Raw genomic sequence first — 16,839 nt, 5'->3', positions numbered from 1 at the left:
TCACCGTGGCTTTGCGTTCAGAGTTTGTGCACGTCGTATACTACTGTGAAACTCAGGGACATTTGAAACCTACCTATCTGAAACGTTGGATGCAACCTAGTCTGCATGCATGGCAAGGCCTTTTTAATATGTATGCGCTTTAAGAAATACTGACACAAAATTATGAAGGTGGGATAACTATGTAAAAGGCTTCTTTTGTATGTGGAGATATCTCCCAGCAAGTTTCAACAGTAACCGTGCAGTGTAACATATTTTAAGTCCATTTTAATCGTTGCGCACACAAGGAAGCTCAGAACAGATACACTTTCGCAATCGGCATCAGCATGACTACATCTACTCCTCCTGGCCCCAACTACCAACGTGAGGGCTCCTGTGATGTGGCCAATGCGCTGGCTGCGGTTGGCACGTGCTGTTCTGCTGTGTGTACACGCCACAGTTTTGAAACTGACGTCATGCTGCCCGGTGCGGGGAGAAGGTGGAGACCACGGCTGGTTTGGGTGTGTGAGCGCGCACATCCGTACTGGCAGTGGTGCGATAAGAACGGTGACGTCACGAACGCCCTCCTGTCAAGGTGCTCTCCTGTCATGGCACCTTCCTGTTATGGCAACTCGGTGTTCGTGTAGTCGAAACCGAAACTGACACAAATAAACAAGGCTGTAAATACTTGCGCTGCTATCGACCGTCTAATGTGCCATCCTATGATTAGTGGGCTCGTAGGGACCCATAGCAGCGAAAAAAACTTAACACAAAAATTTCATGTCAGTACTCATTTAAAGTGTGCTATTACCTCAAAAGTGACTTCACCAAGTGCTCCACATTTCTGTTTGCCCACTAATGCTGGACCAGCTTTTACTGTGGTTTTTAACACCCCAAATGCTGGTGCAAGGCCTGCCAGCTTGCTGATGCAAGCCCAGCATTGCAATCAGGGTAAAAGCATTGCACTGCATGTTCAGTAGAAACCCACAAGACTTAGCGGAGCTGACGAGGGCCTCGCACTACGCAGGCCGGTGACGCGGGCCAGACGGAAGAAGTGGCCGAGGAGAACCGCAGCCTCATCTGGGCGCTGGTGAAGCAGGTGAGGCCGGGCATGGACCTGTCCAAGGTGGTGCTGCCCACCTTCATCCTCGAGCCGCGCTCCTTCCTCGACAAGCTGGCCGACTACTACTACCACGCCGACATCCTCTCCAGGTGAGACCGTCTTGTGAGGGCAGAGTGGCTTCATTGGAGGCCCCCTTACGAAGGGATCAACATTCTCGAACGTTTTCGCAAAATAAGGCTGAGCAGAGGGTCTTCCGCCAACTTTCGATGCTTTGGGGTGCCAAGCCTGGCATCTTGCCTAACATGTTGGCTTTTAAATTTGACTGTGGTGCTGCAACCTCCACTCTCCCCTTGCAGAGTTGCGGGTGTGGGCAACGTGATCTAAATGCCTCCAGGATTGAGCAAAAACAGCTGCGTTTTGGCAGTGCATGCAGCCTAACGGGCAGCTCTTGTACTAGCTCCTTTGGTAACCCTGTGGGGGGGCGGGCTGGTTGGGTGGCCCTACAGTGCAGTGCAAGAGGACGACCCGCTGACCCGGATGAAGCTGGTGGTGCAGTGGTACCTGTCAGGCTTCTACAAAAAGCCCAAGGGTCTCAAGAAGCCCTACAACCCCATCCTGGGTGAGGTGTTCCGCTGCTGCTGGAAGCACCCGGGCACGGCCAGCCGCACCTTCTACATCGCCGAGCAGGTGCGCTGCCGCCCTGGTCCCCTCCGGGGCCCTCAGGGGCCTTCTTCACCTTTCTCTGCACCGTCGACGTGCCTCGCAGCTTTTTCTTCCTCCAACATGAATTGTTAGAGATTACGGGCCTAGTTATCATAAATTACCATTGGGATGATCTACCAACAATTTGTTTCCCTTGCTCAGGGTCTTTGTTTTCTGCACAGCGTCTTACGACTTCACGAAGGCTAAAAGCTGATACTGGATTGCCGGAACTTGTTTAAAAGTTTTTGAAAGTTAGCAGTAAAATAATAATTAAAAAATGTAAACATAAATGGGAACTTTTTTGAACACATCATTTTTTGGAAAGATGCAGGCTGGAGCTTGGAAGCAATAAAGAACAGGACAACATGCAGTAACACACATGCAGACACCAGGGTTTGAGTTTCTTTTCTGGTCGTGGGTTTTCTGTTGGTGTAGAAATGCAGTAAAAAAATTTATATTGGGGCGTGCAAAGTTTTTTTACAGAATTATGGCAGGAATTGGAAACAGTGCAAAAGTATAAATTCAGACGATTATGTGACAGAGCCCATCATGCGTTTTACCACTCATTATGTGCCGCTGTTCATACACAGCCATTGATAAGGACGTGTGCTACCTTGTGTTTTATTGTGTACGACCCATATTGCGTATGGCACATATCGCTGATATCTTCAATTATATTGCAGCACATATCATGAAGCTCCACTAATCTTGTTCCACCATTCGCAGTTTGTGACTTCACAAATCATAGTGTGAAAAAGTATACAGTAAAATCCCGCTACAACGGAATGGACGGTACGTGCGAAAAATTTCTTTGAAGCGGAAACTTGTTGATGCGAAATCCGCTCCAACACACCACAGAAAGGCAGGAAAAATAGCCCCATATATAATCCGCATCATTGACCGTGTAATGCAATCTTTAGAAAAAGGTGTGACGCGCAGGTGCATCGTGTTTATTCGTATAATAAACATACCTGTGGTTATCTGCTTTTTACCCGCATGGAAAGGGTGTGTTGTAGGGGGAAATGCAGTCGGGAAAACATATTGCTGTACAACAGGGTATATCTACCAAACTGATTACTTGCAGATAGCTGCTAGGCAGTCCAAAGCCCCCTCTCCCGTGGGGTAGGAGGGGGGCCCATTATCTTATCCTCTGACTGAGCAGGGTGGCATCTGACCTTGGCAGGGAAGCCGTGCGCACTTTCATTTATTGTGAGTGCACGCTTGCAATTAAATGACCTGGGTTCAAGGCTAAACACGAAAACATTATTTTTCCTTTAGACTTTGAACATTAGTACAAGGAAAACTGCAGTGACAGCTGCTCACAACGAATGCATGACGGTGCAGCACCAGCAGGGCACATTTGCTCCATTTTAACTGGATACAGATCGGCTGTTGCTCTGGCTTGGCAAACCAGGCCTGCACCTAGTGTAAAGACGGCCAGCGGCAAATCGTTGTCACCAGCAAACTATGGCGGTCATTGATGTGTTCGTTTTTGTTTATGGGGGGCAGTGGGGAAACATGGCGCACATTTTCGGTGAAACTAAGCACCCTGGGTGTGTAAAATGTGACAGATAGCTGGTGTTATGCTTATTTTGCTGGCGCTATGCTGGCGTTATGCTTACTTTCAAAGCCAGCCCCACGGAGTGAAAATTTTGTTGAAGCGAAAACAAGCCAGACAAATAGTTTGTTGTGACGAGGTTTTTGTTGCATTGAATTCTATGGCTAGCAAATGGGGATTTGGAAGTACTATTGTGTTGAAGTAAAAATTTCGTTGAAGCAGAGTTCGCTGTAGCGGGGTTCGACTGTATGTGCCAGCAGTACCTAGTTTTATGCTTTTAATAAAACATCTCCTGCAATACAGTCTACTTCACTTATAACAATACCCAAGTGCCAAGGAAATCCCATCCCCCCCAAAAAAAAGACTGGAAAGAGCTTAAATCATTTTATTTGCATGCAAGCAAGGTCTTACTACTACTACTAACATGCAGAAAAGAAGCCATAGTCGGTTGGCTTTGTTTTCTGCATGTGAAGCTGGTGCACATCTTTTTCAAGAGCATGTATAGGTGCTTTACCTAGCTGAATTAAAAGTCCCTAACTCTTGTTATGGTGGAAAAATGGGCGATTTTGAGGGCTTCCACGAAACATTCTTTTTCTCTTGAGCGACTGTACACATTTAGCATTGCCATGCATGAAATTGTAGCTTATAGATTGCTCTTTCGAATGCATAACAGCAGTTTTGTGAAACATACAAACATTACAGTTTATTGATCAAAGAAACAGAAAAAAAGAATGCACAATAAAGGTACACATACAATACAAATAGGTGATTGTACTGAGCATAAAAATATTTTAGGAATTCTGAGATATACAAGTTATTTCTACGTTCCTAAGCTATGATTCAATATATACATCAATGCTGTTCACCAAGTTCTGAATTTTTGCGGGCCCACCAACCTAGCGCCCCGGAGAGCTGTGCCACTCAGCGAAGCCACTTGAGAGTAAGGTGGGCTCTCTAAAATATGCATCCAAGCATACTTGTTTGTGTTCTCACATAAAATTCTTATCACTTCAGTGGTAAAAAACAAGAAAAGAAAATCTGGCACTCTTGAGAAGTAGTGCTTGTCGCTCTGCAGCGCTAATCCGTAATGAGCGCCAGGCTGTCTTGAAGGTGATACATAACACGATACGGCGCAGTGCATTAGGCAAAATATCCCCCGCCGCTGCTTTTCCAGACCCTACTCATGAAAGTAAAACTGCAGTTGTCAGATAGGAAGCCCGTTTTGTTTATAAATACAGCGCGAAGTAAGGCACAAATCTTAACATCAGCACTTGCCGAAGTCTGAGGCCATTGAATGGGATCATCTTAATTAGAACTAAAATCTGCCAAACCCGCACCATTGCTGGAGTCATCACTGCAGCAGGGATAAGAAAACTCGGCATCTGGAGCTGCCGAAGTACCTTCCACAGCTGTCCACTTTTGCGGAGCATGCCCTGAAGTGGGCACCATTTTCGTGCAACTTGCCACTATCATGGGTTCAAATTTCACTATCGACGCCGTCTCCTCACACAAAATGTAAACAAATGATAAAGAAATAAAAAAAGGAGTTGCCAATAAGCACGCCAGATGGCGTGAGTTGTCCGCAAGGCACTGTTTTTAGCTTTCGTGGGACGTTTGAAATCATCAGAACTCTGTGTCCTATAACCTGTGACTTCGTAAGGAAGGAGTTAATGTCTTGAATGACCTTACCACTTTCGTGAATGCGGTAAATGGTTGTTTGTGGGTCATCCAAGAAATATTTTTTTCCTGCCACAAAAAATGACTGATGCTAAATGCTTAAGTGTAAGGTATGAAATGATAGAGGAAGGATAAGGCTTTTCAGCAGTATTAATTTCAAACAACAGATTTATTATGAATATTATAAAAAAAATTCAAAACAAAAAAATGTAACAAAAAGAAAAAAAATGATGAAAACATTAATGCTACTTTGCACAGAGTAAACATAAAAATTGAAATAAATACAAGGCTTTTATAGAATAATACTGCAAAAATGAGCTCTGTAAGTACTAAAATTATTTACATACATACAGAAATATAAGTGCTAGTGCCTATCATGCCACCGCACCAAGCTCTTTCTCGACGCGGTGAAACAAAGGTTGGCCCAACTGTGTAGCCGGCGCCAAGTGGTCTTGCCTGAATGAAGTCAACACCCTGCAGATAAGAGCTGTCACCTTTAGGACAGGTCGGATATGTTTACATCAACGCGCAGCAGCAATAGAACGACCCGAGGAGAAAGTGAAACTTGCTGGCAAATACCTGCTGACGTTCTGGGGTGGTTTGACGGACTTCTGCCGCCGTCTGACAAATTGAAGTCTCCTGACGTGTCTGTGCTGCTACCATCATCCAGAGATTACAGCTCAGGTTAATCGGAATTTGGCAAAATTTGCTGTTTCCGTAGAGCATCGGTGAACGGCATCGACGCTGCAACGAAAACCACATGGGCCCGACTGCGAAGGACCTTTAAAAATCCCTCCCCCACGTGGCGTAGAAAAGAAACTTTGAAAGCGAAACTGATGAAATACTAATGAATTACTCTTTTACCCTGTAAACGGCGTTAGCTGTCCAGAAGAGCTTGGAGAGCGCCAAATTTGAATTTGTATTCATTAATAACATACTGTCGATGAGAATAAGCGTGGTTACAAAAGTGTAAAGGACCTAGAGGTATTGTGCTACGCGTTGTGTTTGCATATCACACCAGTTCTTTCTATCTCTATCGCATCCTCAATTTGGGGAGACGAAGTCCTTGAGGGACTGTATCATGTGTCGGCCCTCCTGTGGAGACGCTACCTAAGTAGGCTGCACAACCACGTCATCAGAGTCGTCACTGCCACCGCTGTCCGCAGCACATATCCGCCCAATGATTGCCTCTTCAGTGAGGCGCTTGGACGTTTCCAAAACATCGGCCCTGACATTCCATCTGCAGAAAGACGAAGGCAGTTGAAGAGGAACCTAGTCAAATTCAAAGTGGTGCGCACGTGACACAACAAGCTAACGCATGAGTGAGAGGACACGGGGACGATGCCAAAGCAGAGGCGCCGGGAGGGTGGTTTTGAAGGAAAACTGCTCTCTTCCTCCCTCACTTCCTTGTAAGTGGCACAGTCGGCTCGTTTTATGACGGGTGGAAGGGATGCGAGGCGCATCGCGGCTCTCGGCGCATGCCGTTAGCCAACGGCAGTTTGCATTTTCGGTACATGCTGTGACCAGATTCAATTGTTATATCCGATATTGCGGCACTGGAGCATTGTAATAGGTTTATTTTACCATATAAAGCATACAAAGGTGGACGGAGCCTTAGTTGTTCGTTGTTATGTCCGATATATTGTTATAAACGGTATCGTTATAAGTGGACTCGACTGCAGTACACAACTGCGGTTGCCGAAGTGTTATATTTGTATTCATGGCACTGCTTGCTACCTACCGACATGGGCCAACTTGTTTCCACCCTTGAACGTCTCCTAAACTCACCAATTTCAGGTTTCCCACCACCCACCAATTTCTTCATTCTACGTGAGCAATCGCCCAGATGGCTTCTGCATCAGCGGCACCATCTTAGCCAAGTCAAAGTTCTACGGTGAGCTGCCTGTCTCTTTTGCTTCAGTAATTTTTGTCTTGTTGAATGTCTTTCTTGCTCAGCTATACAGTATTGATAAAATAGAAATGGGGATTTATTCATGTTTCGTTGGGCCTCATTATAAGCGACACTGATGGAGCACATCATTGCATGCAGCAAAGTAAATTCGGGAGCAAGTTGTTTTTATGGCGTTCGAATGAAAGTGTGAAATCAGATGTTTTTCTTTCCACGTGCGAGTCTGTCTGATGGGGGTGTGCATGCGTCCCCCCTTTTCTGCTGTGGCAGGCAACTCGCTGTCGGCCATCCTGGAGGGCACTGCGCAGCTGTGCTTCCTGACGCGGGGGGAGACGTACAGCATCACGATGCCGTACGCCCACTGCAAGGGCATCCTCATGGGCACGCTCACCATGGAGCTCGGGGGCAAGGTGAACATTGCCTGCGAGAAGACTGGATACCGCACCGAGCTCGAGTTCAAGCTCAAGGTGGGTGGTGCTCGTTGGTGCAGAGGGGAGGGGGAGGCGATGCCCCTTGAGGTAGCGACTGATTTGACTGGCCTGCGAGTCCAAAGCACTTGCGCAGGATGGGCAGTGGTGTTCACAGGGGTATCCAGCTCCCCTGGAGGGGGCAGCGAGTCTGATACAGTAAAACCTCGTCACCAGGGAAACTCGAGGGACCTGTGAAACATGTCTCTTGTAACCAAGGTCTCTTGTATGCGGTGCTGCTAACATGGTGGACCTAAGAGAACCAACGAAACCGTTTTCACTCACATGTCCCTTATAACCAAGTGTCTCCTGTAACAGTGACTCTTGTAACAATGTTTTGCTGTAGTGGTGCTAGGGGGAACTGATTGAGAGAGATTTTTCCACTTTCAGTGAATCCAAAAAGAAAATAGGTGCAATTTTGTCTAACGGTCGGCTTTCCTGTGGTCCTGTGCACGGTGTGCAGTTGCAGTCTCCCTTGTGCGAATTATCTTTGGTCGTGTCCTCTGTGTGCGTGCAGCCGTTCCTGGGCGGGGCGGAGCTGTGCAACCTGGTGGTGGGCAAGATGAAGCTGGGCAAGGAGACCCTGTTCCTCATCCAGGGCCACTGGGACGGCCAGATCTTCCTGCGCGACAAGAAGACCCAGGTCAGGCACCGCACCCTCTCTCGTGTGCGCGCCGCGCCCACTTGTGTGGCATTCGAGCTGGCTTGGGGAAGGCCAAGCGTGGTGCTGGCACAAAATGGTTGCTTAAAAGAGTAGGCCTGCATGCACCGCTGTCTTTGTTACCTGACGGACGTGCAGAGTGAGTAGTAGTACAATAAAAGTGATACTGAACCTAATTGAGCTCATGGATCTTGTAGTGCATAAAGAAGGGGATTGTAGTTTTTGCAGCCAGAGCTGTTAGAAGGAACTGTGTTTCTGCGTGAATGCTCCGGGGCACTAAAATACTAGTGGTGGTACCACGATAGTAGTGATAGCAAGCACCATAGCTACATGGCACCAGGGTAGGTGGTTGCACCACTGCACTAGCGGCAAACTCCATCGTTGTTTTGTGGATTGAGGGATGGAAGAACAAAGTTGAAAGGGACCGCACTCTTCGCACTGTAGGAGAATTTTGTCTTTCTGTTTATTGATCTATAGTCTCCTCACTTAGGTCCATTGGTGCACTCTTGCTCTGGCTGTCCCAGTCGGCAGGAGAGAGTGTAATGGTGAAAGGGGCGTGCTTGCATTTTTTGCTGCATTACGTTTTGCAGAGCTGATGAATAAAATGAGTTGTCGCTGCTACACGACTTGTCTTAGTGGCTTTTGGGAGTTTTGGTGCTTTGTGCAACAACTATTAAAGTGTGGGAAGCTGGCGTTAAATCTATAGCACCTTTTGTAACATTGGGGGGAGAAAATGGGGCAGCGGCATGTTGGGCTAGGTTTAGGGCTGTTGCTGTCCTCGGTGAGATCTTGGGAAACTGTTGAATTTTTTTGTTATTACCGATGCCCTTTAATCCTGCAGTTGTATTCAGAGGCTACTGTCATGTTGGCTGGTTGCAGGAGGAGCAGGTGCTATGGAACCCCAGCCCAGAAGTGCGGGCCAAGCGCCTCAAGCGTTCTACGGTGCCCTTGGAGCTCCAGCAAGAGTACGAATCTGAAAGGTACGGCTTGCGCTAGATGCGCTTGTATTTGATTCAGGAAAACTGTCCTGCTGTTGCCTGACACCTGCCAATAACACAACAGGCTGTGGCAGCACGTGTCGGCGGCCATCGTGCGGGGCGACCAGGTGGCGGCCACGGAGGAGAAGACCATTCTGGAGGAGGCCCAGCGGCGTAGCACCAAGGAGCGGCAGGCGCGCATGGAGCCCTGGGTGCCACGCTTCTTCGTCCAGGACCTCCTCACGGGCGACTACCTCTACAAGCACACCGAGTGCGTAAGCCACCGCAGGGTCCTGTCCACAGGCGGGGATCGCCATTCTTATTTTTGGGGAAAAAAAAGGAGCACAGCGTGATTGATGCAGAGGCTAGTGATGTGGTACAGGGATGCCCAATCATCTGCGAGTGGCTCAAGTGCAAAGTGTCTACAGGGCCCAGTAGTCAGCAAAAGAGGATGAAATGGAATCACGGCACCGGAATGACGAGACTGCCGAAAAAAGATAAGAGCAACAGGGAGCTAATGCCGCTACTTGGGGAGCAGAGGTGACATTGAGGTGGGAGGAATGCAAAGCGGGGCTGGCACAGTGCACAGATACGGCGTGTGAGCAACGTGCGGGATGCCGAGTTTTTGGCTTCTGAAGCCAGAGCAGAGCTTGTGCATCGGGCTGGTATTTTTTATAGTTTGAATTTGTGGCTTGTGGCACCACACGATTGCCCTGAAGGTGAACATTTTGACAGACTTCTGTCTGGCTGAGAAGTTGCTAAACAGAAATTTAATTATGCTCCAACCAATTGTACATAGACAAAACCCGATGTTTCGAAGCCTTCTCGGCTTCTTCTTCAGGGGTGACTGGGGCCACACTGCAGCTGCGTCTTATAGTCTTTCACTGTTGCTGTCCTCGCGCAAAGCCCTTCACTGCGGCACGCAATCCGTGTGTGTACACCGAAGGGAGAGGACCAAGCGAGTGATTAAGGTTCCCAGGGGTTCGTTGAATATGCCACGACTCAAGGAAAAGCCGCTTCCTCCAGTTTGTTTCCCTTTCGAGGATGGCCGTTCCGGAGAAGTCAATTTTGTGGTCGGCCACTTAACAGTGTTTGGCGACTGCGCTGCGTTCTCTATTCTGTTTCTAACGTCGTTTTTGTGTTGCCTAGTCCTCTCCGGGAGGTTTTTGCTTTCACTGATGTATGATGCATTGCACTCAGCACACGGAATGCGGTAAATGACCCCGGGCGCTTTCTCTATTGTCGGCCGGTCTTTGGGGCGGGGGATTAGGCGGCCTATAGTTGTCGACGGCTTGTGGACGATGTGCACTCTTTCTCCACTGAAAATGTGGGCCAAGGCCTCACTCGTTCCTGGGATGTAAGGCACCAGCACGCGTTTCAGAGTTCCGACGGTCAATGTCCTCAGAGAGTTTGTCACCCTGTTCAGCTCTTTGCAGTGGGTTACGGAGTGAATGAACTTTTTCAGGTGGCCGTTTTTCTGGAGGTCCGCAATTATCCAGCTTTCTTCTTTTTTACGTCCGGATTCGGACGAGCAAAGGGCATCAGCTCTGTTAAATAAAGAGGGCACAACAGAGGCTTTGTGGTTAGCGGGGTGGGCCAAATTAAAATGAAGGTAGGGGCTGGTGTGCTCTAAAGCCTTGTTATAATTTTTGCATTAGATACCACTTTGCGTTACGCATCCTTGTTCCCTTAAATGACCAGTGAGGCGTATGACTATGCCACATCTGCAATTCTAGATTTATCATTTGCAAAAGTTATGCTCACAGGAAATTTCATGTTGTAAAGTACTAAAATTAGGATCATAAGAAATTTTATGTTATAAAGCACTAACGTAGTTGTTAGATAAGCTGCAGAATGCTTATACCTTGAGTAAGGGAACTTGAAAGGTAAAAATTTAGGTAAAATGCACTCGAACGTATGAATAAAACGTAGGTTGTGACTGAGAACATGTGCTACAAAGTAGTAAGTCCTACCACATGTGCGCAGCATTGAAATGCACCAACGCTTTGTGGCACATAAAAACGACGTTGTCTCATGATGAGAATCACATGGGGTCTGCAGACCATGACGTTTGCTGCCACAGGACCGCAAATGTTGCTATTTGCTTCCTCCCATCATCTGCTCTGAAAACATCACATATTGTGGCCTTGTTCTTGTTTAAGGTACACTGAAGCGAGTTGTAAACATTGAGTACTTTACCCTATAAAGTCTTGAATGCAGCCAAGTTCACTTATAACGATATTCAAGTGCCAAGGAAATTCCATCGGTATAACCAAAAATTGTTATAAATGGGTTCCGCAAAAAAAGAAAAGACAAGACAGAACAGAGATCAAAGCATTTTATTCGCATGCAAGCAAGGCCAAACCTCTACTTATTTGCAGAAAAGATGCCATAGTTGGTGGGCTTTGTTTGCTTCACGCGAAGCTGGTGCAAGGTGCTCGGCTGAAACAGAAGTCCCTGAGGGACTGCATCATGCATTGGGCCTCCTGCAAGGCCACTAGTACCTGAGTAGACTGCTCAACCGCATTGTCAGAGTCGTCACAGCCACCGCTGTCCGCAGCACGTATCTGCTACAATCGTCTCTTCAGTGAGGCACTCGGATGTTTCCAAACCATCGGCCCTGACGTCCCTTCTACAGTTGAACCTCCTCATTATAAGAGACATGAATGTAAGAGACAAATGGGTATAAGAGACACTATTCACCCACATGGTTAGCTGCCCTATCTTTCCCATTAAATTGACCTCTTCTATAACAGACATCGGATGTAAAAAGACAGTTGGTTATAAAAGACAAGTCATCCTTGAACTTTAATCAACAATCTCGCTTGTAGCAGACATTTTAACTTCAGCTGCAGTGCCACCAGTCACTAATTGCAGTTGCTTCCATTGTGGAAACACAGGTGGACGACAGACGCCTGCAGTCGCTATTTATTACAACTTCAGCAAACACAAAGTGGTTCAGCCAGCTATGAAATGACGATGAGAAGCCCTGCCAATGTAAATGCAACTTACAGAAGTGGTTGAAGCTTACTGCCATCCATTGGAGTGTGACCGCACATGCGGGCTCTTCCACTCGCGTAGCTCCCAATCAAGAAGCATCGCAGATGTTGAGTCCTGCAAGTGTAATGAATAGCCTGAGCACACAGCGGAAAAAGCTCTGCATTCTGGCTATTAATCAGGCTTGTGAACTCAACATCTACAATTCATCTTCCACAAACAGTGAAAGGAGAGAAAGCTTGTAGAATCGGTTGTAAAAAGCAGTGTAAATACAGTCATGAAGCAAACAAAGATTCAGAACTGTTTCATAAATTCTGGGGGCCAAACATAAATTAGAATGAATCTTTTGCAACATGCTGTAGAATTCTTTTGAGCTTATTTTAGTCATACGGTGCCCACATTAAACTAGGGTCTGATTAGTAAGTGAGAACATGGTTCCCTGCTTATAAGAGACATCTCGTATAAGAGACAGAAACTGCTCCCCGGTACGTGTCTCTTATAAAGGGTTTCAATTGTACGGAAAAACACAAGCAGTTGAAAAGGCACCCAGTCAAATTCAAAGCGGTGCGCATGCGACACATCAGGAAAACCTAGCGTAGGCGGGCGCGGGAGCGAGTGGTGCCGGGAGGGGGTTCAGAAGGAAAACTGCTCTTCCCCTCCTCTTGCTTCCTCATAAGCGGCACAGTCAACATGTTTTCTAAGGGGTGGAAGGTATGCAATGCGCATCGCGGCTCACGTGCTGTTGGCACGGAAAGCCGGTGGCAGCTCAAATATTCAGAGCAAGTTGTAACTGGATTCAATCATTATGTCTGATACTGCGGCACTGGAGCATTGCAACAAGCGGTTTATTTGACCATAGAACGCATATGAAAGGGGAAAGTGACATGTTCATCGTTACTTCCCACATATTGTTATACATGGTATCGTGATAAGTGGACTCGACTGTATATGTAAATCATGTCTATTCTAGATTCCCTTGTGGCTGTAGGAACATTATTAGCTGGGGTGGGTTTTTGATGGAATTTTTTTTTGTATAAAAAATGCATTTTCCTTGATGTTTCATTATGCATCTTGTGATTGCCATCTGATTCTCAAGTATGCAAAACAAAAAACATTGCTGGCGCTAGGATGGTGCCACTGGCCACTTCCAAAGGCTAGTTCTTGTCTCTGTCCATTTTTCTCAGTGCGGGAGAGAAGGGAGAGGTGACATACAAGAGTTGCAGTGCACATGTATAGAAAGCGGCATTTCTCTGGCTCTCTGGCAGCTCTAAACCTAGGAAATGCAGGGATAAAAGAATAGCGATAGGATAAGAAAGAAAACTTCTTCTCCTGCCGTATTTACCTTGTGGCACCAGGTAACGTTATGTCAGAAGTGCAAAGATGGCACATTGTCCTGCATTTATTCGAGTATTTTTAAAAGTTCAATTTCACAATGAGGCCCGGACATCAGAAAAATTAATTCTCCATGTTTTCTTTTTTCACAGCCTTTGTGAAAAAAAAAGGAGAAAACTGATAAAAAGATTTCTTTTAAGATTTGGAAAGTGCCTCTTGTGTCTGGCCCTTTTGGCGAGCACCACCTCTGCCTGCCTCGCTGCGTGTGCAGTTCCCGGCCGTGGGACCCCCGCAACGACGTGGTGCAGTTTGAGCGTGGCGGGGTGATCCAGAGCAAGACGCGCCACCAGACGCCCATCGTTCCCTCGGGGGGCAGCCTGGTTAGCATTGAGGGCAGCCCCCCCGAGCCCCCCGGGGGCCTCCGCCGCCGCATCCTGCACTCGAGCCCCCGGCAGGCAGCGGCCGCGGCTGCCCACTTGGGCCACCACCACCACCACAAGCACCACAAGCACCACAAAGATGGCCTGGCCAAGAAGGAGCGCAAGAAGAAGCTCGGCCCCCCGGCCGTCGGGCTCCCCCACAGCGGGAGTTCTTCGGCCGAGCGGGGCGCCTGCTTCTCCTGCGACTCGACCGATAGCGAAGGTGAGGGGCTGGGGTTGTCGCTGCCCCTCCCCTGGGGGGGCGAGGGGGGGGGGGGGGGATTTTTAATTAGTCACTTCCTGTTTTTGAAGTGATTTGATTCTGGCAGTTCATGGTTTGAACCTGGACTCCAGTCTCTAAATGAAAGTTAGGCAAAAGCTGTCCAAAGTTGCTTGGACAAGTGCGAGATGGCCGCAGGCCTTAGCTGCCCTGATAAATTGCCGCAGCGCCCTCGTAATCTATGTACTTCTACTGTGTTGTGTTGTGTGCATGCTCTGGGCTCACTAGACGCCCGACTGCGGGCACAAGTTTAATGCACGACTGTCTAATAGTTTGTTTCGTTGTGTTGAAATATGTACAAAAAACAACATGACAGAGCTGAGAAGGATAGTGAATTAAGCTCCAGTTTGGTTGTTTTTTGGCTAGAATTGCCAGTGTAATGTTAACACTTCCGTGACTGCGAAAAAATTGGTTGTTTTTAGGTGTTCCAGAAAATATTTTTTTTTTTGCCACAGACAATGAGTGATGCTGATGTGTAAGATACGAAATGATAGAGAAAAAGTAGGGCTTTCTAACAGTAATAGTTTCAAACAGCAGATTCAATACAAATTTTATTTTAAAAATTAACAAAACAAAAAAGTAACAAAAATAAAAACAAAATGATGAAAACATCAATGCCACTTTGCACAGGGTACACATAAAATTTTTTTGAAATATGCAATTTGAACATAAGGGTCTTGTAAAGTAATACTGCAAAAATGAGCTCTGTAAGTATGAAAGTTATTTACATACATACAATTATATAAACACTAGTGCTTACCGGTTGTTTTTGGGTAGTCCAGGAAATATATCTTTTCTTGCCACAGAAAATTATGGATGCTAAAGTGTAGGTTCTGATATTATAGAGGAATAATGGGGCTTTCCAACAGTAATAATTTCAAACAACAGCCACTTTAGAAATTTTATTAAAAAATTGTGAAAACAAAAAAAGGGTAACAAACAGAAAAAAAAAATGATGATAACCTCATTAGTACTTCGCACACGGCAGACATAAAAACAATTTGAAAAATACACTTTGACCATAAAGTGCTTATAGAATAATACTGCAAATATGAGCGGTGTAACAAAAGTTATTTACATAAAAAAATATCAACTAACAGATGCGGGCTGCTCTGGAGCGTTATGGCAAGGTCAACCACGGGCCGTCTTCATGGAGAAAACTCGGCTCTCTGTGCAGCCGGCGCCAAACAGTCTTGCCCGAACGTCGTCGACACGCTGCAGATAAGAGCTGTGGCCTGTAGAACAGGGCCCGATCTGTTTACAACAGCGCGCGCCCGCGATAGAGCAAACAGAGAAAGCGGAACTCAAGGGCGCACACCTGGTGATGGTCCGGGGCGATTTGACGCACTTTCGCTGACCGTAGGAAAGTCTGATGAATCAAAGTCATCTTCTGTGTCTGTTCTCCTGCCATCGTGCACAGATTCAAGCTCGGTTACATTGGAATCTGCCGAACTTCGCCATTTGCGCGAAGCATCGGCGAGCGGCGGTGACGCCATAAGTGAAACCACGTGAGCTCGTCTCCCCGCCGGCAAAGGACATTTAAAAATCCCCCATGCGGTGGAAAAACGAAACTCGAAAGCGAAACTGATAAAATACTACCTCCTTTACCATTTGAATGGCGTTAGCGGTCCGGAAGCGTTCGGAGAACGCCGAAATTTGAATTTATATTAATCGATAGCATACTATCAATGGGAATAGGCGTGGTCACAAAAGTGTTAAGTGCTGTATTTCCAGATGTATAAGTCGCGGTTTTTTTCTGAAATTTTTGTTGGTGTGTCTTATCCACTGGTGCAACTTATGTATGGAATAAATCCGGTTCGTGGCGGCCGTGTGTGGTTCGCACTCGAAAAGGTGCCTGTGTGCTGCGTGATGTCAGCGCACGGTAATTATTTTACAAAGCGCGAAAGAAGAAAAACTACCATGCGCGGTTTGCGGCGGCCGCACCAACTAAAGGCTGTGACAATGGGAGGAGACGCACTGTGATTGCACGATGCCCAAGGTTAGCAACCAAACAAGTTTCGGTTTCGGTTCTGTAAAACAATGTGCTTGACATCCGACGGCATCGTTGGATGGGCATTCTCAATACCTCAGTAATCGTCGTCCCGCGCTTCTGCCATGTTGTCGGCTGTGAATGCCTAAGATAAGCCTCCCAGGACGGCTTGGAATCGTAGCAATCACTAGCCGAGGCCTACGTAGTGGATGAACACCCTCCGCGTCACTGCAGATGCCCAAATGCCATGCGCTTTTCCCCCATATTTGGAGCTTGCCTCATTCATGCCTGTATCGTAAAATGCATGTTCACACTAGGCCAAGGGTCTGCTGATTCTGGCCTGTGCCCACTGCCCGCAAGCAGTCAGTGCTTATGGCAACAGCACACCAATGAGAACTCGCTAGCGCATCAGTGTCAGTCTGCGCGCGTTCTGCGAACTCGTTCGTGCAGCAGTGAAAGTTACGGCCCAAAAATGGCGAACCCAAAAATGAAAAGACGTCTACCAAAAACGAATAAATCAACTTACAAAAAAAAAGTATCCTCGGGGATTTGAACTTGCAACTTGCAAAATAACATGCCTAGTGCTCCAGACCACTTAGCCAAGGAGCAGCGCTAGCCGGGGTTGGAAATATGAGGTATATAATCTATAACCAGTTTACTCTTTTATTTAGTTTTAGCATTTCAAGCAGCTTAGGGGACTATTAGTTGTATAGCACTCGTGCAATAAGTGTCCTCCAAATTTCCACAATACCTCACGTCTAGCAATTGCATTTCTTAGATGGAAAAGCGTTCGCAGATGCGTAGTCGTGCTGCTGACCGCTGTGCTTGTCC

At 46.9% G+C, this 16,839-nt stretch overlaps 1 protein-coding gene across 4 annotated transcripts in view; it reads left to right on the top strand.

Annotated features, from left to right (window-relative positions):
- The window catches only part of Orp8 (Oxysterol-binding protein-related protein 8), a 57,166-nt gene that overhangs the window by 29,467 nt on the left and 10,860 nt on the right, over positions 1 to 16,839 (top strand). For all 4 annotated transcript variants that reach the window (XM_077702446.1, XM_077702445.1, XM_077702448.1 and 1 more), the window contains exons 10-17: positions 1,004 to 1,188; positions 1,546 to 1,726; positions 6,774 to 6,870; positions 7,156 to 7,352; positions 7,870 to 7,995; positions 8,893 to 8,993; positions 9,076 to 9,261; positions 13,591 to 13,961. In XM_077702446.1, the coding sequence (XP_077558572.1) occupies positions 1,004 to 1,188; positions 1,546 to 1,726; positions 6,774 to 6,870; positions 7,156 to 7,352; positions 7,870 to 7,995; positions 8,893 to 8,993; positions 9,076 to 9,261; positions 13,591 to 13,961 (1,444 nt within the window). The remainder of the gene's footprint in view (positions 1 to 1,003; positions 1,189 to 1,545; positions 1,727 to 6,773; positions 6,871 to 7,155; positions 7,353 to 7,869; positions 7,996 to 8,892; positions 8,994 to 9,075; positions 9,262 to 13,590; positions 13,962 to 16,839) is intronic.

The sequence above is a fragment of the Haemaphysalis longicornis genome, unplaced genomic scaffold, assembly GCF_048455015.1.
Source record: "Haemaphysalis longicornis isolate Haplotype H1 unplaced genomic scaffold, Haemaphysalis longicornis Haplotype H1 scaffold_3, whole genome shotgun sequence".
Lineage (NCBI taxonomy): Eukaryota > Metazoa > Arthropoda > Arachnida > Ixodida > Ixodidae > Haemaphysalis > Haemaphysalis longicornis.
Note: the sequence above shows the minus strand (reverse complement) of the source record. Positions and strands in the feature narration are given on the sequence as shown.